The following is a 27,939-nucleotide window of genomic DNA, read 5'->3' as shown; positions in this document are numbered from 1 at the left end:
TAAAATGTTTCACTTGGTGAAGTTTATTTTTTTTAAATGAAAGAAATTCAGCTGAATTAACAGATTGCAAATCCAGTAACTCACAACCAAGAAGTTTAATTTTATTCATTTATGTAGCATTTCATTATTTCTCAGAGTGTTACCTGTAAAATATTTCATTATACAACACAAACGGGAAGCTAAGTTATCAATCTTTTGAGGGAAATGTATTTTTATTTATGTCATATCAAAGGCCATAGCTCTTAGAGATTTTCACGACACCAATAACACTTCCTGCTCCAGGTCTCCTTTTTCTTCTTAAAATCTGAAAAAGATAATAAAGAGATTGTATTAGTGTAACTATCGCCCTGGTTTCCCTCAATACGACATGTGGCATTCGTCAATACCTTTTATTTTTTATTTTTGTTAAAATGTAACTGAAGAGAAAGATCTTTTTGTACAACCAATCCATGTAAGAGGAAATTAATTTTCTAGGAGGTAGAAAACTCTCAGTAGTTGCGCTGTGCAAAAGTCTAAACGTCAAATTACCGTTCAATCTCCTACTACTTTATATCCATCCTCTTTTCATAGAAAACATTTACGTTTCTCTCCTAAAATACTGCTCAGTCCAGCGTCATTTCTGGTTTAAATTGATACTGATAGTGAGGGGTAATCTGGACTGTAATATTATCAGTTTTAAATACATTGCTCGTGAAAGAGCCTAGAAATGGACGGTGCACAAATCATTAGATTTAAAGTATATGAGAAACCCCAGAGACAGCTGACTCTGGGCCAGTATAAAATGTATTTTATTTGGATTAAAAATGGCCATGCGCCCCAGCAAGGTTCGCCCCAACAATGTTCCCAAACCAAATTCTGCAATATGAAATCTAATTTTTGCTCTACTCCGCTGGTGCACCTACTCAGTACTCAGCAAGGAATGGCCAACTTGTCTTGGAAAGTGAAGATGATTTGTGTTGAAATTTCATACATTGAGTTTTGTGGCACAAGACTTCATTTCACAGAGATGAAAATTTGCAGTGATGCAATCTTTGAGTTCCGCCATTGCTTAGCCAGTCCGTGAAATGTCATTCCAAGCTGTATTTGTATATTCTCATTTTGCAGAAATTAAGTCTTTGATTAAAGCTGGAATGATGCCAGTGAATTACTGTTGCTGCGTCGTGTGGTTGCGGATATTCTAGGAACCCAAGGCCGGACCACACCGGCCAGACGTGCTACATTTTTGCAGCTGAGGTTTTAACTGCACAGTTGTGAAAATGTTGCTTATATCTACTATTGATAAATTCTGCAGATTAATAGTTTATTGACACCGTGCACTGTTCCATCTACATATATAGTGATATATTCTGCAAATTATTAGATTTTTGATTTCTCTAGAGATCTGCAGAACTTTGCTTTTCCACAACTACCCCACTACAGACACTTAACAACATCATTTAGAAAGCATCTCTTACTTAGAAACCAAAAATAGCCACAAAACAAAATTTATTTCAACATCTTAATATGTTCATACCTAATCACTAACACCATTTTCATACTAGGGGTATATTTAATAAACTGCGGGTTTGAAAAGGTGGAGATGTTGCCTATAGCAACCAATCAGATTCTAGCTGTCATTTTGTAGAATGTACTAATGCTAATAAATGACAGAAGGAATCTGATAGGTCGCTATAGGCAACATCTCCAAATACGCAGTTTAGTAAATCTAGCCCTATGTGTTACTATATCAAGGTGTTATTGGCTGAGCTGTCTTTTTTAATTATCTGAGTGCACTTCTTTGACCATTTAGCTAAATCAAACATTCCTGAAGTAACCATAGGGAGTGTCCATCCATTGGGCTTAACCCAAAAATACAAAGCTGCCTCATACATTGAACATAACACTAGACATCGGTAAATGACATAAGGTGTCTTTGGTGTCATCCAGTTCTTTTGACATTCAGCTGACAGATATATTAGGCATGGAAAATGCATTATGCAAAATAAAAAAATCAAAAGAGAAACAACTGCTTCTTAAGGTACCCAGCCACTAATTGGTCCCACACTGAAAGAAGCTGGACAAGCCTGATGTCATCTAAATAAGTGAAGTGTTATGTTCCATGTATAATACATCTTTACTCCTGCCATATCCATAAGCCAGGATCAGGGCTTTACAATACAGGGTATTACAATATTATGGTCTGTTTTCTACCTTACCTGTGAGGAGTTTGTATGTTCTCCCTGTGTTTGCGTGGGTTTCCTCCGGGTGCTCCGGTTTCCTCCCACACTCCAAAAACATACTGGTAGGTTAATTGGCTGCTAATAAATTGACCCTAGTCTGTCTGTCTATGTGTGTTTGTCTACCTGTGTGTGTGTTAGGGAATTTAGACTGTAAGCCCCAATGGGGCAGGGACTGATGTGAGTGAGTTCTCTGTACAGCGCTGCGGAATTAGTGTCGCTATATAAATAAATGGTGATGATGATGATGATGATGTTTGCTGTGTTATGTTATGGACACAATGGATTTTTCATACCTACTGTATCTGACAGCTGAATGTCAACGAACTGGATGGAGTCAAACAATCCTTATGTCATCTACCGATGTTTAGTGTTATGTTAAATGTATGAAGCATCTTAGTGCTGGTTGCATTAATATGTCAATATCTACAATACAGTGTAGAACAATATTACAGTGTAACTATGTATGTTTATTATATGTATAATGCATAATGCATTTTTCATACCTATTGTATCTGATAGTTGAAGTACAGTGAACTGAATGGAGCCAGAAAAGCCCTATACAACTTCTTGTGTAATGCTGTACACATCCATATACATCCATATGCCCTCAACTACAATACAGTCTAGTAAAATATTATAGTATGTTTTCCATCTGAGTTTTGTGTTATGTTATGTGTATGACACATTTTACATGACTCCTGTATTTAAAGTGTGCAGAATTATCTATCCAAAAGCCATATAACTGTCATATAAATATTATAATGCCACACTAAAAATAACTCAATGATCATTATTGATCATTGATCAATGATTATTATTATTGTCATGCAAGTGCATTCAATTAGTTAATTTGAAAACATATACTACTTGTTATGGCCACCAATGTGTCATAAACTCATAGAACAGGTAGAAGAGTTCTTCACCTATAGCAGCCGCCTTTCCCGTAGAGACTGGTTATGCTCACAGGTACTCAGATGCCCCCAGGTCATACACTCAGTGTAGTACAAGTTTATGGTCACACAGTGGCACTCAGGAATGGGAGGTAATACACGGGGTAGGGACAGGCCAGAGGTCTGTGCACTGGAACAGAGATGATAATGTCTGACTGGCCTAACAGAGCACAGGCAGAAAAAGTTAGGTGCAAGCAGGGTAAGGGCCACAGGCAATGGTTCAAGTCCAGGTACAGGCAGACGGTCATACATGGCAAAGCAATCCAAAGGTATTCACCCAGACAGTACGGGAGCAGGAAAGCAAACTGGTATCAGAACACTATAACCGGTACTAAGGCTCAGTCCTCACTGCTTTAAATTGTACTGAGGGCCAATAAGAATACAGGGTGCCCAGCTGCATAATTAGCCAGATGGCTGTAATACAAATGGGACAATCAGCTAGGAAGGCTGAGCTTACATAGCCCCCAAACGTCCCAGTTTTTGCCTAGGCAACCGTGACGAGGAAGCTGGAAGTGATGTCCCGGTCGTAATAGTGACAGCCGGGACGCCGGCAGCGGAGACAAGCATGCCACAGCGGCCAGTAGTGGAGCCGCAGCTCGTGACACTACTGTGGATTTTGCGCGATCAGGTAAATGACATAAAACAATTTTATAAATAGTGGGTCTGATTTAGAGTTACTGTAGACTTAGACATAGAAGTAAAATTATGTCCACAAACTTGCAGTATAGAAATGTTTCTGTCACATAGATGCTTTCACATTTTTCACTAGACAACTGTCAGTGCAATACAGTATTACAGTGTATCAAGTGTTCATCTGAATCATATGGACAATTTATACAATATATGGATACAATTGGATGGAGAGAACTTGTGAACTTTTTAGTGCGTTAGATTATTATTTGTTATTTTTGGTAATTACTTGTATCAAATGTTTAGTATATCGTTTATAGATAGTTTTATATGAATTCAGATAATATTATTAATACTATATTACATGCATTTTCCATAATGAGCCAAAATAGTTCTGTGGGACATTGTCATGTAAACTGTGGGCCGTAGATTCGGACACGATTTATGATTACAGTGTAAGTGCAATCTGCATCCCGTAATGTAAACTCTAAACCAATCTCATAATAAATTGAAAATCATTGATTTGTTTTTATTTTAAATAAAAAAATGTATATTACACAGTTATATGGATTTTTAAAAGATAACACAGTACACTGTCAGATACAGTATGTATGGAAATCTGTCATACGCATATGATAATAAACATAATAAAAGACTTTGATAGATAACATACTGTAATATTATACTACGTTATATTTTACTTCTACTGAAAAGATGCATCATATGAATAACATAACACTAAACGTATAGATGCATAGGGCTTTCAGGCTCCATTCATTCCTATGTCCTTTAGATATCAGATATAGTAAGTATGGAAAATGCCTCATATGCATAATATAACACTACACTCAGGTAGATGAAATGGTAAAATTGTACTACACTGTATTGCAGTTGCACAGAACATAACACTAAGCACTAACACTAAGCTATATGACATAAGATTTGTCCGGCTCCATTCAATTTTTTGTCATTCAGCTGTCAGATACGGTAGGAAGAAAAAATGCAATGTATGGTGACTTTCAGCATCTTTTACACCTTTACAGTACATTTCAGCACTTGCTTTCTTCTTTCTTCTATTGAATATCATTACAATCACTTGAGAAACACTGTAATATTGCACTACACTAAATTATAGATGCTGCCATATGGATGGGGCAATGCACAGATGCATCGTACATGGAACATAACATTTCACTTAGATGAAATAAGGCTTCTCCCACTCCATTGAGTTCTTTGTTATGTTGTTGTCAGATACAATAGGCATGGAAAATGCATATATATTAAAAAACATATTGTATTACTGTACTACATTGTATTGTAAATAACAATGTGTCATACTGAGAACATAACACTACACTTAAAGGCTCGCCGACTCAAATCAGTACTATGTCATTCATGGATGTGTATTCTATTTCCCTTTGGATTATGTCATTCATGTCTACATCAGGAAAAAGATTCCTTTTGTATTTCAATAAACATATTTTCAAAAGCTTTGGGCCCACATTGGGGCTTTTGTAAATAACTTTTAATGTTACCTTGGATAGAATGGAACATTTTACCACATCTTCGTCCTTCTCAGCCAAATGAATGGTGCACACCATAGTCTCCTGCAAAACCCAAAGTGGATCTGTCAATAATTCACAACTACACATTAACTATCAGAATAACGACACATCTTTACTTGTTTTAGAGCTGGGAAATCTGTGACCTATATCCTCAGCGATTCTGTAAGCAGATTTCCTCAGGGCGTTTATCCTGTGTGAATTTTACACTTAAGAAGAGGTTTTATACACTATCCTGCACCCTAGAAGAAGGGTTTACTTTTCCTTTGGGACTTGCATGCTCTTAATGTGTTTATTCTATATATGTCAAGACTTTATTAACCTATGTTTTTGTACTTTTGTGTTTACTCCATAATGCAACATGATATGATAGATCTCTTCATCTATGTCTTGGGGAATTATCTCGGTCCAATTGCCATTGGGGAGATTTAGCGCTGAAGGTTCACTTCTTGTCATATATATTTGACCTAATAAAAATTTGGTGGTTTTCCTCAGTGTACCTAGTCTCAATGTTTCTTCACATTAGCGCAAGTCTCTGACACTTTTGTTTTTATATATATATATATATATATATATATATATATATATAGAGGAACCGCAAAATACTGCATTGGGTGCTCAGTACAAAGTATTATGTAAAACTTAGACAGAGAAAAAAAAAATAATGCTATGGTATGGACAATATATCTAGTTAGTAGTAGCCAGTTTTAACACCTTATGTAATTAGTATATACCATTAATTAACAGTAATGACTACAAACCTTTTTATTCAATCATGGCAGAACATTGTAACACTCAATATAATAAAACCTCTGTACATTTATTCAAATTTATAACATATTAAGACATTGACACATTTTGTAAAACTTGTCCAGTGAGATATTCAGAGTAATCTCAGGTAACCAACACTCCATAAATTTCAAAAAATACCTAAAATTATTTCAATCCATTAAATATAGCATAAAGTCGCAATACTTATCAAGAAAAAGGATGATTTCAGTGTCAACAACTGTTTTATTTACTCCCCATTATCAAGGGCTGACATCAAACACATAATACAATTATTGAAAATACCAGTATATATAAATATATATATATATATATTTCTTTCTGATAGACATGCCCTGTCTCCTTTAAAAAAGAAGAGTAATCAGAAACAACAGGACAAGTATATCAGCAGTCTGTGACCTATCATAAAGTGTTTTTGCTTTGTACATAATTAAATTTTATTACATAATGTGGTTTGCAGACTCTGGGCCTGAGTCATTAATGAAAGTAAAGCAAAAAAATTAGTAATTTTGCACCTCGGAAAAACCTTGTTGCATTGGAAGGGGAGCTATATTTAAAAGATGGGGACAGATTTATAGTTGGGGTAGGGCAAGTGATTTCAGTGTTAAAATAAAGCTATCAAGTATTTGTGTCCTACATAAAAAAAAAAACCAGACAGTATTTAACTTAGGTGCAAAATAATAAACTAATTTGCACCCCTTGCATTGTAACATGGTTTGTCCAGGAGAAAACTTTTTTGCCTTACTTTCCTTAATGAATCAGGTCCTCTGTCCTTTAAAAATCCTTTAAAAAAGTCAAACTTCTGCAGCTTCAGCAAATGTTTCTTAAGTTAATATGTGGTTAGGGGAGCGCTTTTTTTAAAGACTTAGATGACCAAAAAACCCCACAATTGTATTTAATGTGTCAGCTGGAAAAATGTATCATCTTAGAAGGTTGTATTACTTCAATTTCTAAATAAGAATATTGGTGTTTGTACGAAACAATGACTGGCATCTTTTTTGTTTTTCTCCAGTGTCCTGACTGACAACATATCCCACTTCATGAGAAGATAAATCTTTTGTTTACCGGCGCCTAAATATTGTGAAATAATACTGACCCCATCTGGGTTATAGTCACATTGTTCTGAATCCCTCTTTGCAGATTTGGGACACACAGTCTCCTTTATTTCGAACTCCAATGTCTGAAATTTGTTCTTATCCTAAAAAGAGAGTTTTTGTTAATATAAATACTTGAGCTCTTCAAAAGCAAACATACGACCTGATACCCACTGGTCTTTATTAAGTGTTCTCCACAAGTGTTTTAATATTTCTAATAATTAGAAATAATTCTTACTAGTGTTACAATAGCGTTTTTCAGAGAGCTACTTGAACTTTTTTTTTTTTTTTTTGCATTTTCCGTTAAATAAGGCTTTCAAAATGTTTCTACTTATTGATACTAAGTAAAGATCAGTGTGTTTCCTCTGCATTATTGGATAATTCGTGATATACAGCTAATTGTTCTGGTTTAGACAAATCAGACCAAATCTTTTATTAATGTTTAAAAAAAAAAAATCAATATATTATACGTATGTATCCAGCGTGTTATTTCAGTGTTACCTTTTATATGATTCACAGTAACAAAAAAAAAACATGTTTAAGATTTGTGCTGAGTTTTTTTTTCAGCTCGTCTTTTGCAAACTAAATCGCTGGCCTTGAAATGCTGAAGTCTGTACAAACCGGAATATTAACAAATCATATTTCCTCATTATGAGGTGTGCGGTATATTACCGCAATCTCTCTGTAATATCCTTGTATGAGATAGTTTGAAATTGCTTTCCTTAGCTTTGTAACTTTCCCCCTAAAATGCAGTATCAATACTGCAGAAAATATCCGTAAACTCCCTTGAGATTAAGCATCATCATATAATTTTATAGAGATGGATAAAGCAACTAAAACAAATGGGCAAGATGACCTAAAATAAAAATCCATTGGATAAAATTCATATATATTTGTTAATGTACCTATACCGAGAGAAAACGTAACATTTAGGGAACTGTATCTTTTTGCAAACTACAAGTTGCCCTTTCTCAGCTATTTTCCATTTTAGGTTCTGAGCGATGTCCTATAGTGTCATTCAGTAGACAGGAAATCTGCTGTGCATCGAATAAAAACATCCCCTCATAAATATGTGTAATGATAATATTGACTTGTCCTGTAAGGTTTAGAGATGTATAAAGCAGTATAGGGTAAATGTATCAAGCTGCCAGTTTCCGGCGGGTTTGAAAAGTGGAGATGTTGCCTATAGCAACCAATCAGATTCTAGGGCCTGATTCATTAAGGATCTTAACTTGAGAAACTTCTTATTTCAGTCTCCTGTACAAAACCATGTTACAATGCAAGGGGTGCAAATGAGTATTCTGTTTTGCACATAAGTTAAATACTGACTGTTTTTTCATGTAGCACACAAATACTTGATAGCTTATTTGTACACTGAAATTTAAAGTTGATATTTGTGTGCTACATGAAAAAACAGGCAGTATTTAACTTATGTGCAAAACAGAACACTCATTTGCACCCCTTGCATTGTAACATGGTTTTGTCCAGGAGACTGAAATAAGAGGTTTCTCAAGTTAAGATACCTAGTTATCATTTATTTAGTACATTCTACAAAATGACAACTAGAATCTGATTGGTTGCTATAGGCAACATCTCCACTTTTCCAACCCTACCGTAAACTCACAGTTTGATAACAATATCTCCAAGTGTGTGACAGATTTGCTGCAATATATTAGGGACATCTTTAGCCCCCGAAAGATTAAACAGGAAGTGAACCAATACTGTACCTGCAGGAGTGTAGCTGGGACATCATTGAGCAGTTTATATAAATATGGGAACTTTTCCTCCCTATTGAAACTTTTCACGGCCTCTATTACACGTATTTCATACTGAATGTCACATTGTGGAGACTGGGAGAGACCGATGTCCAACGTGACTGCAGAGAGTACGAGCAGAGACAGCCACCAGCTCCTCATCTTGTGCTCTGTTAGATGATTCCTCCTGTCTCAGACTCCGCTCTCCTCCTTTTATTCCTTCTACATCTTCCTCCTTTTCTAAGATCATGTTTTGCAGGATGTGATTTTATGTAGAAACTGTGAATTGCTCCTTTACTTCCACTTTATTATTACAAACACAAACCACACTTTTAAAACAAGTATCTAACAGACTTTTTTCCCACAAGTTAAAATGAAAAAGTAAAAGTAGTAACATTGCTACCCACAATACTTCAAAGAATCACACACAATCAGCATTCAAATCACAGAAATATACCATAAAGTAATGAGTATCGTGTTTCACGTAGACACTTTGAATTGCTAATTAATTTCCACTTTGCAAAGTTGCAAACACAAACTGTGTCTAAAACACAGACTTTGGGACTGATACAGTTGGCAAAATGGGAGCAAAAATAGCACAGAAAAATTAAAAGAAAATCAACATTCTGTCTCTTCTCAAACACACCTTAAAAGGCTGCAAATACAGTTATTGTGGCGCAGTGACTCATATGTTGAAGTGCATTATTCAAATAATTTTTAATATAATGACATTTAATTACATAAAGACTCAATTAATTATTAATGATTTCAAATAGATGTATTATATTAGGTACTCACCCCATCTGGCTTATAAACACATTGTGCAGAGTCACTATTTTCATAATTTTGACTCAGATGTTATTTTACAATTTAGTTTGCAACAGGAGAAAAATCTATTATTATTTTTATTATTAATATTATTAATATTCCTGAAAAAAGTACTATTCTGGCATACAAAATGTTTGACAGTACAAATCATCAACATCAATTATGAAAATTTAAATGATAAAATCAAACTTTTCACACTTTATTTAATATCTCTCCATTCCCCAATTGGTAACAAACATTCAGCCGCTCAGTCTGTCTCAGCCCTGCAGGATTCTCTAGAAGAATATTGAGCATTAATGGATTGTGCAGGTGCTTGTGGCACCAATGATTGGGTGAGTAATGACGTTGTGCTGCTCATCCAATCAGAAGTGTAACAACAATGTTTATAGGATGATAATCAGATTTATCTGCTCAGATAATAGATGAGTTGGACCTGATGAGTAAAGTTCTACCTGCTGGTTGATGGTGGAGGGAACCCATTGAGTTACTAGTGGGTGAAGAGAAATATTAAATCAAATAAAAATGTGTCTGTCCATACTGTACCAACATGAGTTAGCTGGGACTTCATTTGGGGATTTAAATAAAAAGTTGGCATATTCTGACATAGGACCTGATTAATTAAGGAAAGTTAAGCAAAAATTTGAGTTTTTTTACTCAAGTTTCCTGGACAAAACCATGTTGCACTGCAAGGGGTGCAAATTAGTTTATTATTTTGCACATAAGGAACATACTGTCTGTTTTTTCATATAGCACACAAATACTTGATAGCTTATTTGTATACTGAATTTAAAGTTAATCTAGGACATGCCCTACCCCAAATATAAATCTGCCATCACATTTTAAATTTACCTCCCCCTCCAATGCAACATGGTTTTGCCTTACTTGCATATTTTTGCTTAACTTTCCTTAATGAATCAGGCTCAAAGGGGCACATTTATCAATATTCACATAAAGTGAAAAGTAGTTTTCAATCCTTATCGCAATGATAAGGATTGAACTATTTCTCACATCTATGTACAGCCCTGCACAGAAACAGCAGTTCCGAAAAACTGCTGTTTCAGTGATAAAAAAAATCATACTTACCCCCCTCTTCGGAAGCGCTGTCTCCGGGTCTTCTCTTCACTCTTCAATTGCGCATGTCCAGTTCCAAGAACTGGACATGAGCACACAGATCCCCTCTCTGTCTCTGCAACGATAGTTGCAGAGAGTGCGGTGAGTGACAGGGAGGGATCATGTGATCCCTCCACACATGCGCTGTCCAGCTCTGCTCTTCGGAGCAGAGCTGACAGCATTAGATTTCTTCCATCCCGATGATGTACGCCAGCTTCAGCTGGTACATTAACATGACAAGTTCCCGAAAAAAATGTTTTTTCGGGACTTGTTAGATTGCGGCCAGGAGCAGTCACCATTCTGTTGAATGGTGACTGCTCCCAAAAACGAAGAGGAATGCAAAGCAGCAGATATCCATGATATCTGCTGCGATGCACCCTTAATAAATTTGCGGAGGACACGGAGACACCTTAATGACCCGTTAAAAGCACTATCGTGCTTTCTTAAATATGCCCCATAGTCCTTATGATTGCACAGTTCAGCAACCTCTCTTATAGATATTTCACCCTGGATGTCAGATCATGGAGATAGAGAGAGAGAGAGATGTCTAATGTGACTGCAGAGAGTAAGAACTGTGGCTGCCACCCACTCCTTGTGTTGCGCTCTAATAGAGGAAACTACCAGTGTTGTCACTCTCGTCTCTTCTTTTATTGCTTTTCACTTCCTCTTATTCATTTATGACATGGAATAAATGTCTTCCTGGAAGGACAGCACGTTTCATCATTTATCATGGAAATATAACATTGCGGTCACCCACCATGATTACAGGAGGTTTGCTACATATATCACAAGCATTTATTATATTAGCTTTTAAAGAGGACCTGACACTTTTATATTTATCTAATTTCACATTAGAGCATTGACATTTTGTTTAGGAGCAGGGCACGAACATTTTACTCCCTGTATAGCACGGAGATTACTCTATGGTTCTCAGAATTGCAGAATTGTCTCAGGGAGGTCTCCTTTCCCTCATTTTCATCATCATCATCATCATCATCATTTATTTATATAGCGCCACTGATTTAGCAGCGCTGTACAGAGAACTCATTCACATCAGTCCCTGCCCCATTGGAGCTTACAGTCTCAATTCCCTAATATAGACACACACTCACACACACACTCACACACAGACACAGACAGAGAGAGAGAGACTAGGGTCAATTTTTGATAGCAGCCAATTAACCTACCAGTATGTTTTTGGAGTGTGGGAGAAAACTGGAGCACCCGGAGGAAAATTTTACTGCTGATATTATAATAAAGTCATTCTGTGTCTCTCTGAGCTGTAGAGTAGTCTTAGGGTAATGTCACCTCTACCCATCTGCTCCTTCATTATAATGAGGCCACTTTGCGGCTCTCAGAGGTGGAAAATACTCTTCTACTCAACTCGGATGTTGATGGAACGTGCAGGGCCTAAGTGGTAGACCCCAGTAGGCATTATTTTTAAGATGCAGCCACACCACAGCTTTTCAAGGAAATAGTTAATCATACTGACTAAGTACTGTCTACATCCATTGACCATACTGAGTGGCATTCTAGGCAATGACAACTCACGGGGGACTTATGATGGCTGATTGTGTCCTTTCCGTCTTGTGTGCAATAAATGAAGAATGCACTGACCTATAGCAAGATAAATAGGAATCCTCAAGCAATCTGCTCAGGTAAAATAAACCCACAGACCTTAAATTTGGTTCAGCATTTTCAGGAAATCTATATCCTTCCCAGAAACCTCCTCGACTTGTGTTTGCAAACAAATACATTAATGCATCAAACCAGCCTGATGGTTTTCGCTATAGCAATGGGACCCCAATCTCGAGGTGTCCCTGTCATAGGGGAAACCAGCTTAGACTGTCTAATGCTAGGTTGAGGATTTGGGGCATTGCGTTCATTTTTTAAATACTAATTTATTTTTATTACACAGTGCAGCATTTGTTATCAGAGTGGAGATAGCTGCCAATCACTTGTAGATCTCTCTAATCTCCAAGTGACTAACAGTTACCTCAGTGCAGAGCACAGACGATTCATTAATTACACCAGGATGTGTACATAGTAATTTGATTGAAAACTCATAGTATGCTTGTGCTGCAAACTTTCATTCATCTGACATGGATCGTATGATTCTGTGAGGGTCCTGTAACAGTCTTTACCTGGGGTAGCAGGTTGCCTATGTCCCTAATTCCCTCTCTCATTGCATTCATTGATACACCAATCAGCCACAACAATAAAACCACCTGCCTAATATTGTCTAGGTCCCCGTCGTGCTGCAAAACAGCTCTGACCTGTCAAGTCATTGACTCCACAAGACCTCTGAAGGTGTCCTGTGGTATCTGGCACCAAGACGTTAGCAGCAGATCCTTTAAGTGCTGGAAGTTGTGAGGTGGAGGCCTCCATGGCTCGGACTTATTTTTCCAGCACATCCCACAGATGCTCGATCGGATTGAGGTCTGGGGAATTTGGAGAGAAAGTCAACACCTTGAACTCTTTGTCATGTTCCTCAAACCATTCTTGAACAATGTTTGCAGCGTTTTAGGGCGCATTATCCTGCTGAAAGAGACCACTTCCAACAGGGAATACCGTTGCCATGATGTGGTGCACCTGGTCAGTAACAATGTTTAGGTAGGTGATACAGGTCAAAGTAACATCCACATGAATGCCAGGACCCAAGGTTTCCCAGCAAGCCAATGCCCAAAGCATCACACTGCCTCCGCCGGCTGCCTTCTTCCCATAGTGCATCCTGGTGCCATCTCTTCCCCACAAAGGGATGCGATGTGTGTTCTGACACCTTTCTATCATACCCAGCAATAACTTTTTCAGCAATGTGTGCTACAGTAGCTCTACTGTGGGATTGGACCAGACGGGCGCCTTCACTCCCCAAGCGCATCAATGAGCCTTGGAGCGCCCATGACCCTGTTGCTAGGTCACCAGTTGTCCCTTCTTGGACCAATTTTGGTAGGTACTAACCCCAGCATACCAGGAACACCCCACAAGACCGGACGTTTTGGAGATGCTCTGACCCAGACATCTAGACATCACAATTTGGCCCTTGTTTGAGTTGCTCAGATTCTTACACTTGCCAATTTTTCTTGCTTCCAACACATCAACTTCAAAAACTGAAAGTTCACTTGCTGCCCAATATATACCACCCCTAGACAGGTACCATTATAATGAGATAATCAATGTTATTCACTTCACTTGTTGGTGGTTTTAATGTTGTGGGTGATCAGTGTTATGCTGATTTTGTGCAGTTGTAGAGTTCTTAAGATTTAATAGTTTGGAACAGTCTCTAAGTGTATGGAAATACGGCAGAATGTGCATTTGCACCTGCTTGAACAGACACATCCTGACATTTGGCCATGCTGACTATTGGAAGCAAGATAATGTAGAGATCGGTAATGTTTGTGCATCTGAGGTGAAGTACTCAATGACCAGCAATGCACCTTTGTATAACAAGGTGTGCAAATCTCCAATGCAATCTCTAATTCCTTTCCTATATATAATGACCTTTGTGACTTTTACCTTTACCAGATTATTGTGCCCTTCTGCATCCTGGCAATACCCTCTGACTACCTGAATACCGAACCTGCCTTGTTTGACTTACATCCCAGATCTGACTGTCCTGGCTGTGAAAGTCTTCTTTTACAATTTCCACAAACATTATATTGTCAGGACCTGGGATCTTATCCTTCTGGTACCATTAGTTCCCTGTGCTCTGACACTTGCCATAAACATATCTAACTGAAGACCTGGGGAGACCGAGTATCGATAAGCATATCTAGCAAAAGAAAGGGGCGTGCTAGAGGGTAAAGCACACTAACCCACTCACCTGTGTTTATGGTGGTACACACCTCAGATGTGACAGGTGCCAACTAGTGGCAGAAAAATTTATTCATGTAATTTCAGTATTACCCTTTGAAGAATACATTGAGACACAATGCAATGTGTTTCCTTGAATTGCCAACTGCTTTGCAGGAACATAGTCATATTGTGTTAAATGTTAGTTTAATGCTTGGAACATCTTTTATTTATAACACAAAGTACAGTACTGTGGAATAATGAACACTTAGCTTATGGGATATGTCAAATAATTTTATACTGTGTGTGTTGTGCATTCTGTGGGGGGCAGACGTGTGATTTCTGCACTAGGTGTTTTTGTCACAAAGTGTTTAGAAAATTCAGTTAAACAACACAGTTGAACAAACATCGAACAACATTTGAAGACATCCAGAAATAAGATACATCTACTACAGCCTGACTCTGCACTTCTTCTCTAACTACAGAGGACATAGTAACTAGGTATTTCTTTTTATTTCCTTCAGTTTCTTGCTTTGAATCTGAAACCCGAATGTTTAACAAATTGCCTTTTGTAATCTCCTTTCATGGTATTATCTCTAGAACAATATCATCCTTCACTATTCCTGCAAAACACACCTTTGTCCACACTGTCCTCTCACTACCCCACTCCCCTTTATTTAACACTCAGAACATTTTTCCTATTTATATTCACTAACTGGAACAGCCTCGTCCTGACACCAGAAATTAAATAGTCACACATCTTACAATCATCTTTCTCTCTCTCTCTCCTTCAATTAGCTGGTGATATATCACCTAATCCAGGTCCCCCTCACTTCTCCCACACACATATATCAGAACACTACCAAAGTCCAGCAAACCTTAAACACATCACTAGTCTCCCATCTCTTACAAAATACTTTAAATGTGCCCTTTGGAATGCACACTTTGTTTGTACCAAGCTTAACTCCATACATGAGCTCTTCCTCTAAAACAACCATAACCTTCTTACAATAACAGAATCCTAGCTTATACAATCAGACACTGCCTCACCTTCAGCCCTTTCACATAGTGGTCTCCATTTCACCCACACCCCCAGACCAGGAGGCAGACAAGGAGGTGGGGTTAGATTACTTCTCTCCCCACAGCACAAATTCGCAGTTCTACCAACTGTCCCATCACTCACATTCACATCATTTGAAGTACACACTATTTTGACTGTTAATCCTTTCTCTATGCGTGTTACTGTGATCTATCACCCCCTGGACCACACCAGAAAATTCTTGAACATTTCTCTTGCATGGCTTCCTCACTTCTTATCTTCCAACATCCCCACCATCATCATTGGGTGATTTTAAAATCCCCATTGCTAATCCACGCTCCAAACCTGCTTCCAACCTACTCTCTCTAACCTCCTCCCTCGGCCTCTCCCAGTGAGATGAATTCATGACTCATTGAGATGGCCGCTGCCTTGATCTTATTTTCTCTAGACTATGCTCACTTTCTGATTTCCCTAACACACCTTTCCCCCTCTCGGATCAAAACCTTATCAGCTACTCGCTCACCCCCAGTTCTTTAACCTCCCTGCTGTCTAACTCTCCCAAGCCTCTTCGTACCCGCAGAAATCTGATCTCTATTAAATTTCAAGGGCTTTCCACCTCTCTCCAACACCTTCTCTCCCCAATTTCTACCTTCTCCTCCCCTGATAGGGCAGCACCTCATTTTTACCAAACCCTAACAATAGCCCTTGATCAAGTGGCTTCAGCAACTCTTCATACTCCGCGTCGACTTCAGTGTCAGCCATGGCACACTAAAGTAACATGAAATCTTCAAAAATCTTCTCATAAAGCAGAAAGTCATTGGCGTAAATCTCGTACTTGTAATGATTTCTTCACATACACAGCTATTTACCACTCCTATTGAAATGCTCTGGACACTGCTAAACAATCCTACTTCCAGTCCCTCATCTCTGCTCAACCTTCTAATCTCAACCCTTCCATCCCAAACTCTCTATGTCCAGGATCTTGCTTCCTACTTCACTTCAAGGACAAGATTGATAAGATCAGACTAGAAATGGTATCATCTTCCTCCTCTAACATTCTGCTCAATTCCTTCCCAGCACTAAAATCTGTAATCTCTCTCTCTACTGGTAACTTTCCTTTATTATTCAAACACTCAGTGATTACTTCTATTCTGAAAAAAAAACTAAATTCTGACCCAAACTCCCTTACCGTAGCATCTCTCAGCTCCCATTCTCCTCAAAGCTTCTAGAGAAAATTGCCTTCAGTACCCTCACACGCTTTCTTTCTGCAAACAACCTATTGGATCCTCTTCAGTCAAACTTTCGGTCTCAACACTCCACAGAGAATGCACTGACCAAGGTTGCCAATGATTTGATCACAGCTAAAACTAAAGGCCATTACTCTCTTCTAATTTTCCTGGATGTCTCTGCTGCATTTGACACTGTTTACCATTCTCTCGTTATACAAACGCTATAATCCCTAGGTATTCAAGACACTGTCCTATCCTGGCTCTCATCCTATCTATTTAATCGATCTTTCAGTGTTAATTTTTCTGGATCCATCTTTGCTCCGTTCCCTTATCAGTTGGAGGAGCACAAGGCTCAGTGCTAGGTCCTCGGCTATTCTCTATCTACACCACTTCTCTTGGAAAACTAATAAGCTCCTTTGGATTTCAGTATAATTTCTATGCGGAAATGTATCTATTCTCTCTGGATTTCTCACCATCAGTGTTGTTCCGCGTTACTGACGGTCTTTCTGCCATTTCATCTTGGATGTCCTTACGCCAATGCAAACTCAATCTTTCAAGTTAATAATATTCCCACCAGCCAGCAGAAGTTAGCTACCTGACATTTCTATTTCTGTTGATGACATGACCATAAATCTCATCCCATAAGCTCACTGCCTAGGTGTGATCCTTGACTTTGTGGAATTCCCTCCCTTACACAATAAAACTTTCCTCTGGTCTATAAACCTTCAAGCGTTCACTGAAAATCCGCCTCTTCCGGCAAGCTTATAATATTCCTCAACCACTCTCTTGACTTCCCTAGGTTACCCTATTATCACCATTTACACAATTCACATAAGACTACAATCCTCTGACTTCCTGACCAACGTTGCTGAGTAACTGTATAATATAGCCCACTAAGTACTCTGCATTCTATATAGATCAATATGCAATATGTAGCACTTACCCTCATATAGCAGCCTCCCATTGTCCTATAGATTGTAAGCTTGCGAGCAGGGCACTCTTACCGCTCTGTCTGTATTACCCAGTATTGTTTATTTCTGTGTTCCCAATTGTAAAGTATTACTGAATTTGCTGTCACTGTATAAATAAATGTTGTTGTTGATGATGATACATAGCTTTATTGACCTTTGCTATATTTGAGTTGTTTGTAGGCTACATACACAGTATTCCATCAAGAAAGATTATTTAAAAAATAAATACTTTTGGAGTGCTGGGTGGAAATGGTGTTGTTATGTATTAAGTGGACACATTAGGCCTAATTTACAGCTAAAATTAAAATTGTGTCTTTAGTATACAAGCAAAATTGTGTTGTCATCATCTAGCAACAAGAAGTGTAGACAGTGCATACAATCCAATGTTTGACATTTAGAATTACAGCTGCTTGGCAACAATATACAGCACAATATTGATAGAGACCAAGTAACATTTCCAACAAACTGTAATATGCATAACAAGATGTAATATACCATTATACTCAGCTGGGTTTAATGTGCCAAATAAAATAATAAGTTATGTGCCCAGGAATGTGCCCATAAAAGATAAGTGGTCTGCCCTTCAAGGTGCCCCTTGGTATTGCAAGCTACATGCCCATTGGTGTTCCCATCAACATTCCAGTGGCGTGCCCAGGTACATGCAAAGGAGAATTCCCAGCTATATATCACGGGGTGTGTCCAACTATTGTACATGGTTGTTTCCATGGTGCCTAATTATTATTAGACGATGACATGTTCGACAGCATGGGCGGGACAGTGCAATATTTTGGTTAAAGAATAAATACAAACTATTTTTAAATGCACAACTGAACAATATGCCGCCCACTGAATATTGCAGGTTCCCAATTAATTAATAGGCTTCATTATTTATTAAATATTGGTTTAGCTCATAAAAGGGCTGCCTCTGCTTTTCATTTGGATAAAAATTATTTCTCTTGGTGCAGATTATCTTTTGAAATGGAAGAAACTTATCTTAAGGGTGAAACATGCTTCCACTCTTTAATAATCAGATCACAAAACCCAACAACTAATAACCAAGAGGTGTCATTTTATTGCTTCATGTAACATTTAATTCTCTCTCGATTAGCAGAGTGTTGCCTTGTGAATTATTTCATCATAAAGCACAAAGGGGAAGCTGAGATGTCAATTGCTTGCGGGAAATGTATTTTACTTATGTCATATCAACTGCCAGAGCGGTCAGAAACTATCAGAAAACCAATAATACTTCCCGATCCAGGTCTCCCTCTTCTTGGGGGCTGAAAAAAAATAAAGAGATTACTAGGTGTATTAACTATACCATAGTGGTCTAGTGTGCATTAAAAGAACATGTGGTATTCATGAAAAAGCATATTTTCTATTGTGATAACAAGTAACTGAAAGAAAAAGATCTTTTTTTAACAACCAATCCATGTAAAATTTCTAGGTTACTTTTTTTGCTAATCGAGAAAGGAATGATCTCTTTTTTTTTCATTTCTCTGATATTATTAGTCTGGCAAGAAAATAATGCTAAAATATTGAATCTTAAGCCTTATTAAAGAAACATTATGTTTAATTAATGAAGCTGGGTATCCACAATACAGGGTAGTACAATATTACAGTTTATTTTCTTCCTGATAGTTTTGTTAAGTTGTGCGCATGATGCATTTTCCATACCTACTATATCTGACATCTAAATGTCAAAGAACTGGATGGAACCAAACAAGCCTTATGTCATCTACCAAAATTTAGTGTTATGCTCAAAGTATGAAGCATATTTGTGCTCCATATGTCAGTAGCTACAAAATAGTGTAGTATAATCTAACAATGTAACCTTATATTTATATTATATGTAGGATGCATTTTCCATACCTACTGTATCTGATAGGTAAAGGATAATAGACTGAATTCAGGAAAACTGTAACAAATTTTGTAATGCTGTATTATGCCTATGATGCATCTTTGCTCCAGACACATCTATTTGCCATCATCTACAATAGAGTTTATTAAAATATTCTAGTATGCTTTCTATCTAAGTTTTATGTTATGTGTATGACACATTTTACATGACTACTGTACATGTTTATCTCTCAAAAAGCCATATTATTATTATTATTTATTATTATTATTTATTTATAGGGCGCCACTAGGTATCCGTAGCGCCGTACAGGGACAGACAGAAATACAGTACAGGGTGAGACATCACGGAACAGTTAACAAAAAGCACAGTAACTCAGAAGCTCAAAGTACAGCTAGATGACAGGCGAGAGCCCCAGCGGGGTAGCTAGAGGGGTAGAAGGGCCTCACGGAAGAGACAAGGAGCTGGAGAGCAGAGTTAAGGTGGTGGAGAACAGGAGGAGAGGAGGCCCTGCTCGAAGGAGCGTACAATCTAAGGGGAGGGTAGGACGGACAGAGACGCAAGGGTAGGAGGAGGAGAGGGGGAGAGTGGAGGCAAAGACGGAGGGGAGGGGGGGAGAGGAGAGCGATGAGGAGGAAGGTAGGTGGGAGACAGGAAGGAGGGCAGTTAAGTGGGGGACTGGAAGGCTATAAGGAAGAGGTGGGTTTTTAAGGCCCGTTTGAAGCTGGACAAGTTGGGTGAAGTTCTGATGGAGCGGGGGAGCTGGTTCCAGTGGAGTGGGGCAGCACGGGAGAAGTCTTGGATGCGAGCGTGGGAGGAGGTGACCAGGGGGGAAGAGAGGCGACGGTCATTGGCCGAACGCAGAGGGCGGGATGGAGCATGGATGGAGATGAGGCTGGAGATGTAGGGAGCGGTGGAGTTGGAGAGGGCCTTGAAGGTAAGTGTAAGGAGCTTAAACACGATTCTGTAGGGGAAGGGGAGCCAGTGAAGGGATTGGTAGAGGGGGGAGACAGAGGAGGAGCGGCGAGAAAGGAAAATAAGCCGAGCAGCAGCATTGAGAACGGAGCAAAGGGGGGCGAGATGAGAGCGGGGGATGCCAGTAAGGAGGAGGTTGCAGTAGTCTAAGCGGGAGATGATAAGAGAGTGGACAAGAGCTTTAGTGGCATCTTGGGAAAGGAAGGGCCGAATGCGCGCGATGTTGCGCAGCTGGAAGCGGCAAGATTTAGCAAGTGAGAGAATGTGAGGGGCAAAGGAGAGAGAGGAGTCGAGGATGACACCGAGGCAGCGAATTTGAGGAACAGGGGAAAGAGAGGAGTTGAGTACAGTGATAGAGAGGTTGGAAGGGCAGGGGGAATGAGCAGGAGGAAAGACAATTAGTTCGGTTTTCGCAAGATTAAGTTTGAGAAATTTAGAGGACATCCAGGAGGAGATGGCAGAGAGGCAGTCGGACACCCTGGAGAGGAGGGAGGGAGAGAGATCAGGAGAGGAAAGGTAGAGTTGGGTGTCATCCGCATAAAGGTGGTACTTGAGACCAAAGGAGCTGATGAGTTTGCCCAGGGAAGAGGTGTAAAGAGAGAACAGTAGGGGTCCGAGAACAGAGCCTTGGGGGACCCCTACTGGAAGGGAGGAGGGGGGGAGAGAGATCCAGAGGTGGTGACCGAGAAGGAACGGTCAGCAAGGTAAGAGGTGAACCAGGACAGGACGGAGCCAGAGAGGTCAAAGGATTAAAGGGTGTGGAGCAGGAGTGGGTGGTCAACGGTGTCAAAGGCCGCTGAGAGATCCAAGAGAATGAGAAGGGAGAAGTGGCCCCTGGCCTTAGCAGAAAGGAGATCATTGGAGACTGTGGCCAGGGCAGTTTCGGTGGAGTGGAGAGGGCGGAAGCCAGATTGGAGAGGGTCAAGGAGGGAGTGCTCAGAGAGGAAGGTGGAGAGGCGGCTGCAGACGAGTCTCTCAAGTATTTTGGAGACAAAGGGGAGAAGAGATATGGGGCGATAGTTGGAGAGAGAGGTGGGGTCAAGATTAGGTTTCTTGAGAATGAATTCATATAACTGTTATATAAATATTTTAATGTCAAATTAATGCAACGCAACTCAATACTTCTCATTATTATTATTGTCATGTAAATCCATGCAAATAGTTAATTTGTAAACAAATACTACTGTGGCTTTTATGTGCTCAGGTAAATGACATGAGCATGGCTCCTGAAAGCTCTTCTATGAATAGAGGGTCTGATTTAGAGTTTAGAGACATTGAAGTAAAATTATGTCCACAAACTCTCAGTTTAGAAAAGTGTCTGTCATATAGATGGATTCACATTTATTTCACTAGATAACTGTCGCTGGAATACAGTATTACAGTGTATCAGTCATTTCTTAATATGCTTATCTGACTCAAAAAAATAAATTCATTAATTTGAATTAATTTAATATGTCCAAAATAATACAATCAGATGGAGAGAACTTGTGAACACATTTTAGTGTATTAGGTTATTATTTCTTGTAGTTGATAATTGCTGTTATCAAATGTTTAGAATATAGTGTTTGTATAGTTTTATATAAAGTCTGATTATATTATTATTACTATATTACATTCCTTTTCCATAATGAGGTAAGATAATACTGTGGGACACTGTCTATGCTTGCTTTTACAGTAAAAATATAAAAGTGTTTTCAGGAATCATTCCAAATACTATTAAAACCTTCCTCCTTGTCATTTACCTTGTGTACATAAAAGCCACAAAAGTGTTTATTTTTTATTTAACTAGTCAATTGATATGACTATAGTTAGTTGCATAGAGTCAGAAATTATGGGAAATGTGAAAATAATCAACCAATTAATATCTGTAATATAAACAAAGGTTGAAACAGTAATTCTAACCAGCACAGCATGGCTTTTAAGATCATACCTACATTATTTAAACTAATAAATGTATATCAGATGTTATGCTTTAATTCTAAATTGATAAATAAATGAAGTGATGTAAACTTTTAAACCCAAATCTCATATTAAATTGATAACCATTGAGTTGCCTGGCTCCATTCAGTTATTTGTCATTTTGGTGTCAGATACAATAGGCATGGAAAACGCATCATGTATATATCTTAATATTACACTTAGTTAGAATCATGCCCTGTTACTGTACTGCACTGAATTGTAAATGGCAGCATATGGATGAGTCAGAAACAACGATACTTTATACTCGGAACTTAACACTACACTTAGAGGACATAACGCTTGTCGGCTCACAGTACTACATATGTCATCCATGGTTGTGTATTTCAGCTCCATTTGGACTATGTCATAGATGACTAAATCAGAAAAAAAGAATCCCTTTGCATTTAGCTGCTTAATAAAATGATAAATGAGGCTGTTTTATTTTAATAAATAAAACGTTTGCAAAAGTTATGGGTCCACAGTTTTGCACTTTCGTAAATGACCATTAATGTTACCTTGGGTAGACTGGAACATTTTACCACATCTTTGTCCTTCTCAGCCAAGGGGAGAGTACAAAGCTTTGTCTCCTGCAAAACCCAGTAAAGAAAAATGAACAAAGTGGGCAAAGTGGGCCTGTCACTCATCCAAACCTGTACATTAACTGCTTGAAAAGAGAACATAAAAATAATTTATCTTACATTCTACGTGTTTTACTGTTAATGTTGCCAGAACTAGTTCGAGAAAGATTGAAACCCTGGTGACTTTGATTTCAAAAGCTAGATGGTTAATGGTTCGCAAAAGTGCTTGAAACAGGTGGCAGCTTCCATATCCTTTTATCGCTCAGCATCCATCATGTAGAGAAAAAAAAGTTGGAATTGGTTCTGGGTTGAAAGGTCAGTGTTGTTTGTTGTTTCTATCTATCTATCTATCTATCTATCTATCTATCTATCTATCTATCTATCTATTCATTTATCTACCGATCAGCTACAATATTAAAGCCAGCTGCCTTATATTGTGCACGTCCCCTGTGTGTCACCAAAATAGCTCTGACCCATCGAGGCATGGACTCCACAAGACCTCTGAAGGTGTCCTGTGGTATCTGGCACCAATACATCAGCAGCAGACTCTTTAAGTTCTGTAAGCTGCGAGGTGGAGGCCTCCATGGCTTTGATTTGTTTTCCAGCACATCCCACAGATGCAAGATCTTATTGAGGTCTGGGGAATTTGGAGGCCAAGTCAACACCTTGAACTATTTGTCCTGTTCCTCAAACCATTCCGGAAAAATATTTTCAGTGTAGCATGGTGCATTATCCTGCTGAAAGTGGCCACTGCCATCAGGAATATCGCTGCCATGAAGGGGTGTACTTGGTCTGCAACAATATTTAGCTAGGTGGTATGTGTCAAAGTAACATCCACATGAATGCCAAGACCCAAGGTTTCCCAGCAAACATTGCCCAGAGCATCACACTGCCTCCGCCGGCTGCCTTCTTCCCATAGGGCATCCTGGTGCCATCTCTTCCCCAAGTAAATAAGGCACACGCACCCGGCCGTCCACATGATGTAAAAGAAAATGTGATTCATCAAATCGGGCCACCTTCTTACATTGCTCCATGGCCCAGCTTTGGCCCTCACATGCCTATTGTAGGTAATTTCGGTGGTGGACAGGGGTCAGCATGGGTACTATGACCAGTCAGCAGCTACACAGCCCCATACGCAGCAAGCTGTCATGCACTGTGCGTTTTCACACCTTTCTATCATAACCAGCATTAACTTTTTTAGCAATTTGTGCTGCAGTAGCTCTTCCGTGGGGTTGGACCAGACAGGCGCCTTTGCTCCCCCATCGATGAGCCTTGGGCGCCCATGACCCTGTCGCTGGCTCACTGCTTGTCCTTCCTTCAATTACTTTTGGTAGGTACTAACCACTGCACACCGGGAACACTGCACAAGACCCGCCGTTTTGGAGACGCTCTGACCCGGTTGTTTAGAAATCACAATTTGGTCCTTGTCAAAGTCGGTCAGATCTTTACGTGTGCTCATTTTTGCTTCTTCCAACACATCAACTTCAAGAACTGACTGTTCACTTGGTGCCTAATATATCCCACCCCTTCACAGGTGCCACTGTAACCAGATATCTGTGTTATTCACTAGACTTGTCAGTGGTTTCGTGGTTTTAATGTTGTGGCTGATTGGTGTTCATATGTATATATATATATATATACACACAAATATATCCACACTTCAATCCATTCTAAATGCTGCAACAAGACTGATCTTCCTCTCTCACCGCTCCACATCTACTGCACCACTTTACAAATCCCTACATTGGCTCCATGTGTCCTCCAGAATCAAATTCTGATTACTCACCCTGACCTCCAAAGCCCTCAACAAAACCACCCCTTCATACATCTCAAATCCCATATCAAAATATTCTTCCTCCCACCCTCTTAGATCTACCTCTGATCTGCACCTTGTCTCACCTCTGGTAACCACCTCTCACTCCCGCCTACAAGACTTCTCCCGTGCTGCTCCCCACTTATGGAATTCCCAATCAGACTTTCCCACAGCCTTCAAATCTTTAGACGCTCTTTGAAAAAATTATTTTAGAGGTGACCTTATCCCTGATAACACTATTCACACTAATGCACCCTCACAACTATCCCAATCTGCACTCTGAGCCACACTCACTCCTCTTGTTTCAGCTGTGGCCTCTTCCACTTACAATGTAAGCTCTCTAATAAGCAGGGTCCTCTATACCCATTGTTGTCATGTCTGCATTTATTTTGTCTGTATGTCCCTATTTTATGTATATCCTGTTTTCCCTACCTTACAAATGTACAATAATAATAATACATAAATTGCATGAAACAGAAGGTAAAGCTGGCCTGACCAAATGAGTTTATAATCTAAGAGGTGTGGGGAACTCTTGATATATAAGGAAGCAAAATAACAATTGCAGCAGCTGGACGGAAAAGTTTGAGTTGTTATTGCAAGGCAGCAGCAGCCGCAATAATAAATCAGTCTTTGGTGGATAGAATCTCTGTGCATCTACCGGTGGTGCGTCACGGGCGAATCCAGGAGAGACAGCGGAAGGTGGAGACACAAAATATGTAGAGAAACCGCACAACACAAACAGCACAATGTTGCATTGGCTCGATCATTATATAAAACCAACCTGATATTCAGAGTATCTCAGAAGAAGGATGTTTTCAGTGCCCAACGGCCATACCTTACCAGCATTTTTTTCAAGGGCTGTCATATCAAACACATAATACAAATAGTACCCGTAACAGAGCCAAGACATATTACAACATTCACTGATCACAAAACACAGTTGAGATTAATAAATGTATCGATAAAGTACCATTATAGAAAACACTGGCACAGATTTTATGAATGTATTATCTGGAAATGCGCATCATGGTAGAATGTTGTTTTACTTCAATTTCCAAATAATATTGGTGCATGTATTATCTCAGAAAATTGCTCACAACAACGTCTGTCCTGACTGACTACATGAGAGAATAAATTTTTTGTTTACCTTCTCAAATAAATATTGTGGGATAAAACTCACCCCATCTGGTTTATAGTCACATTGTCCTAGATCCCTCTTTGCAGATTTGGGACACACAGTCTCTTTTATTTCGAATTTCAATGTCTGAGATTTGTTCTTATCCTAAAAAGAGAGTTTTTGTAAATGTAAACACTTGAGCTCTTCAAATGCAAAAATAAGACCTGATACCCACTGGTCCTTATTACGTGTGCTTCACAAGTGTTTTAATATTTCTAAAATGCATTAGATATTATTCTTGTTAGTTTCCCCATCCCCTATACAGTTTTACATGTGTTACTGCAGAGTTTTTCAACTTGATCAAACTTGATCAATTGTTTTGCATTTGCCTCGTTTAAATACAGGAAACAGAATGATGCTTTTAAAATGTTTCCTTTTATTGTTACTAAGTAAGAGATCAGTGAATTTCTCATGATATATAGCTAATAGGTTTCTTCTTGACAAATCAGATTATAAATCTTTTATTAATGATTAAATAAAAAAATCCACTTAAGACTCAATATATCATGCAAATGTATAGAATTTGTCATTTGTTCAAATACTGATAAATCATTTTTCCTCATTGCAATGTGTACAGTATAATACAGAGATCTCTCTATAAATTCACTACTGGGTAGGCTGACGTTCCCTCATATATATGTGTTGTGATAACATTGACCTGTGCGACAAGGTTTAGAGGTTTATAAAGCACTAGGAGCCTGATTCATTAAGGATCTTAACTTAAAAAACTTCTTATTTCAGTCTCTTTGAAAAAACCTTGTTACAATGCAAGGGGTGCAAATTAGTATTCTGTTTTGCACATAAGTTAAATACTAACTGTTTTTTCATGTAGCACACGAATACTGATAGCTTATTTGTACACTGAAATGTAAAGTTGATATTTGTGTGTTACATGAAAAAACAGTCAGTATTTTGTCCAGGAGACTGAAATAAGAAGTTTCTTAAGTTAAGATCCTTAATGAATTAGGCCCTAGATGTGTGACAGCTTTGCTGCAATATATTGTGCATATATTTAGCACTTGAAAGATTAAACAGCAATCGAACAGATACGGTACCTCCTGACGTGTAGCTGGGACATCATTCAGGAATTTATATAGATTTGGTACATTTTCCTCCTTATTAAAACATTTTATAGCTTCTGCTATCAGTTTTTCGCGTTCTGGAGACTGGGAGAGACCGAGGTCCAACGTGACCGCAGAGAGTACGAGCAGAGACAGCCACCAGCTCCTCATCTTGTGCTCTGTTAGATGAATCCTCTCTCAGACTCTGCTCTCCTCCTTTTATTCCTTCTACAACTTCCTCCTTCTCTAAAACCATTTTCTGCAGGATGTGTTTTCATTTACAAAACTGTGAATTGCTCCATTGCTTTCACATTATTATTACAAACAAAAAACACTTTTAAAATATGATTCAAACAGGCTTTGAGTCTGATGCAAAATTGTTGGCAAAATGGGAACAAATTACTCTAAAAATTGTGTGTTTACACCCCTATGCGGAGCCGTACTCATCCTGAGAAGCGCTGGGTTTTCTTTCCATCTTCTTTCTTGCACGGCAATCCAATGGTTGCATAAAACCCGCCATAGACGACGCATAACTTGCCCCTAGCGAAGTCGCGATG

The 27,939-nt window shown here is 38.7% G+C and overlaps 2 protein-coding genes across 2 annotated transcripts; both read right to left on the bottom strand.

Moving 5' to 3' along the window:
• Positions 1-80: 80 nt before the first annotated feature.
• LOC142159348 (cathelicidin-related antimicrobial peptide Na_CRAMP-like) lies at positions 81-9,733 on the bottom strand. The gene is made up of 4 exons (XM_075214163.1): positions 8,972-9,733; positions 7,247-7,348; positions 5,335-5,406; positions 81-304 (listed from the first exon to the last, which is right to left on the bottom strand). Exons 1-4 carry the CDS (start codon positions 9,158-9,160, stop codon positions 227-229), a joined length of 441 nt encoding a protein of 146 aa, XP_075070264.1. The 5' UTR covers positions 9,161-9,733; the 3' UTR covers positions 81-226.
• Positions 9,734-19,013: 9,280 nt separating this feature from the next.
• On the bottom strand, positions 19,014-27,606 carry LOC142159349 (cathelicidin-6-like). Its single transcript, XM_075214164.1, has 4 exons — positions 27,377-27,606; positions 26,325-26,426; positions 23,269-23,340; positions 19,014-19,241 (listed from the first exon to the last, which is right to left on the bottom strand). The coding sequence occupies exons 1-4, from the start codon at positions 27,551-27,553 to the stop codon at positions 19,167-19,169; spliced, it is 426 nt and encodes a 141-aa protein (XP_075070265.1). The 5' UTR covers positions 27,554-27,606; the 3' UTR covers positions 19,014-19,166.
• Positions 27,607-27,939: the final 333 nt, after the last annotated feature.

Source organism: Mixophyes fleayi, chromosome 5, assembly GCF_038048845.1.
Source record: "Mixophyes fleayi isolate aMixFle1 chromosome 5, aMixFle1.hap1, whole genome shotgun sequence".
In the NCBI taxonomy this organism is placed as follows: domain Eukaryota; kingdom Metazoa; phylum Chordata; class Amphibia; order Anura; family Limnodynastidae; genus Mixophyes; species Mixophyes fleayi.
This window is presented reverse-complemented; position numbering and strand designations above follow the sequence as displayed.

Bases quoted from the DNA above. Each gene is read 5' to 3' on its own strand.
- LOC142159348 (XM_075214163.1), bottom strand. From the start codon at position 9,160: ATGAGGAGCTGGTGGCTGTCTCTGCTCGTACTCTCTGCAGTCACGTTG. The intron at 7,349-8,971 runs GTACAGTATTGG...CTCTCTTTTTAG, and splicing joins TCCCAGCTACACTCCTGCAG to GATAAGAACAAATTTCAGAC. The intron at 5,407-7,246 runs GTCAGTATTATT...TGGGTTTTGCAG, and splicing joins GTGACTATAACCCAGATGGG to GAGACTATGGTGTGCACCAT.
- LOC142159349 (XM_075214164.1), bottom strand. From the start codon at position 27,553: ATGAGGAGCTGGTGGCTGTCTCTGCTCGTACTCTCTGCGGTCACGTTG. The intron at 26,427-27,376 runs GTACCGTATCTG...CTCTCTTTTTAG, and splicing joins TCCCAGCTACACGTCAGGAG to GATAAGAACAAATCTCAGAC. The intron at 19,242-23,268 runs GTAACATTAATG...ATTTTTTTTCAG, and splicing joins AATGTTCCAGTCTACCCAAG to CCCCCAAGAAGAGGGAGACC.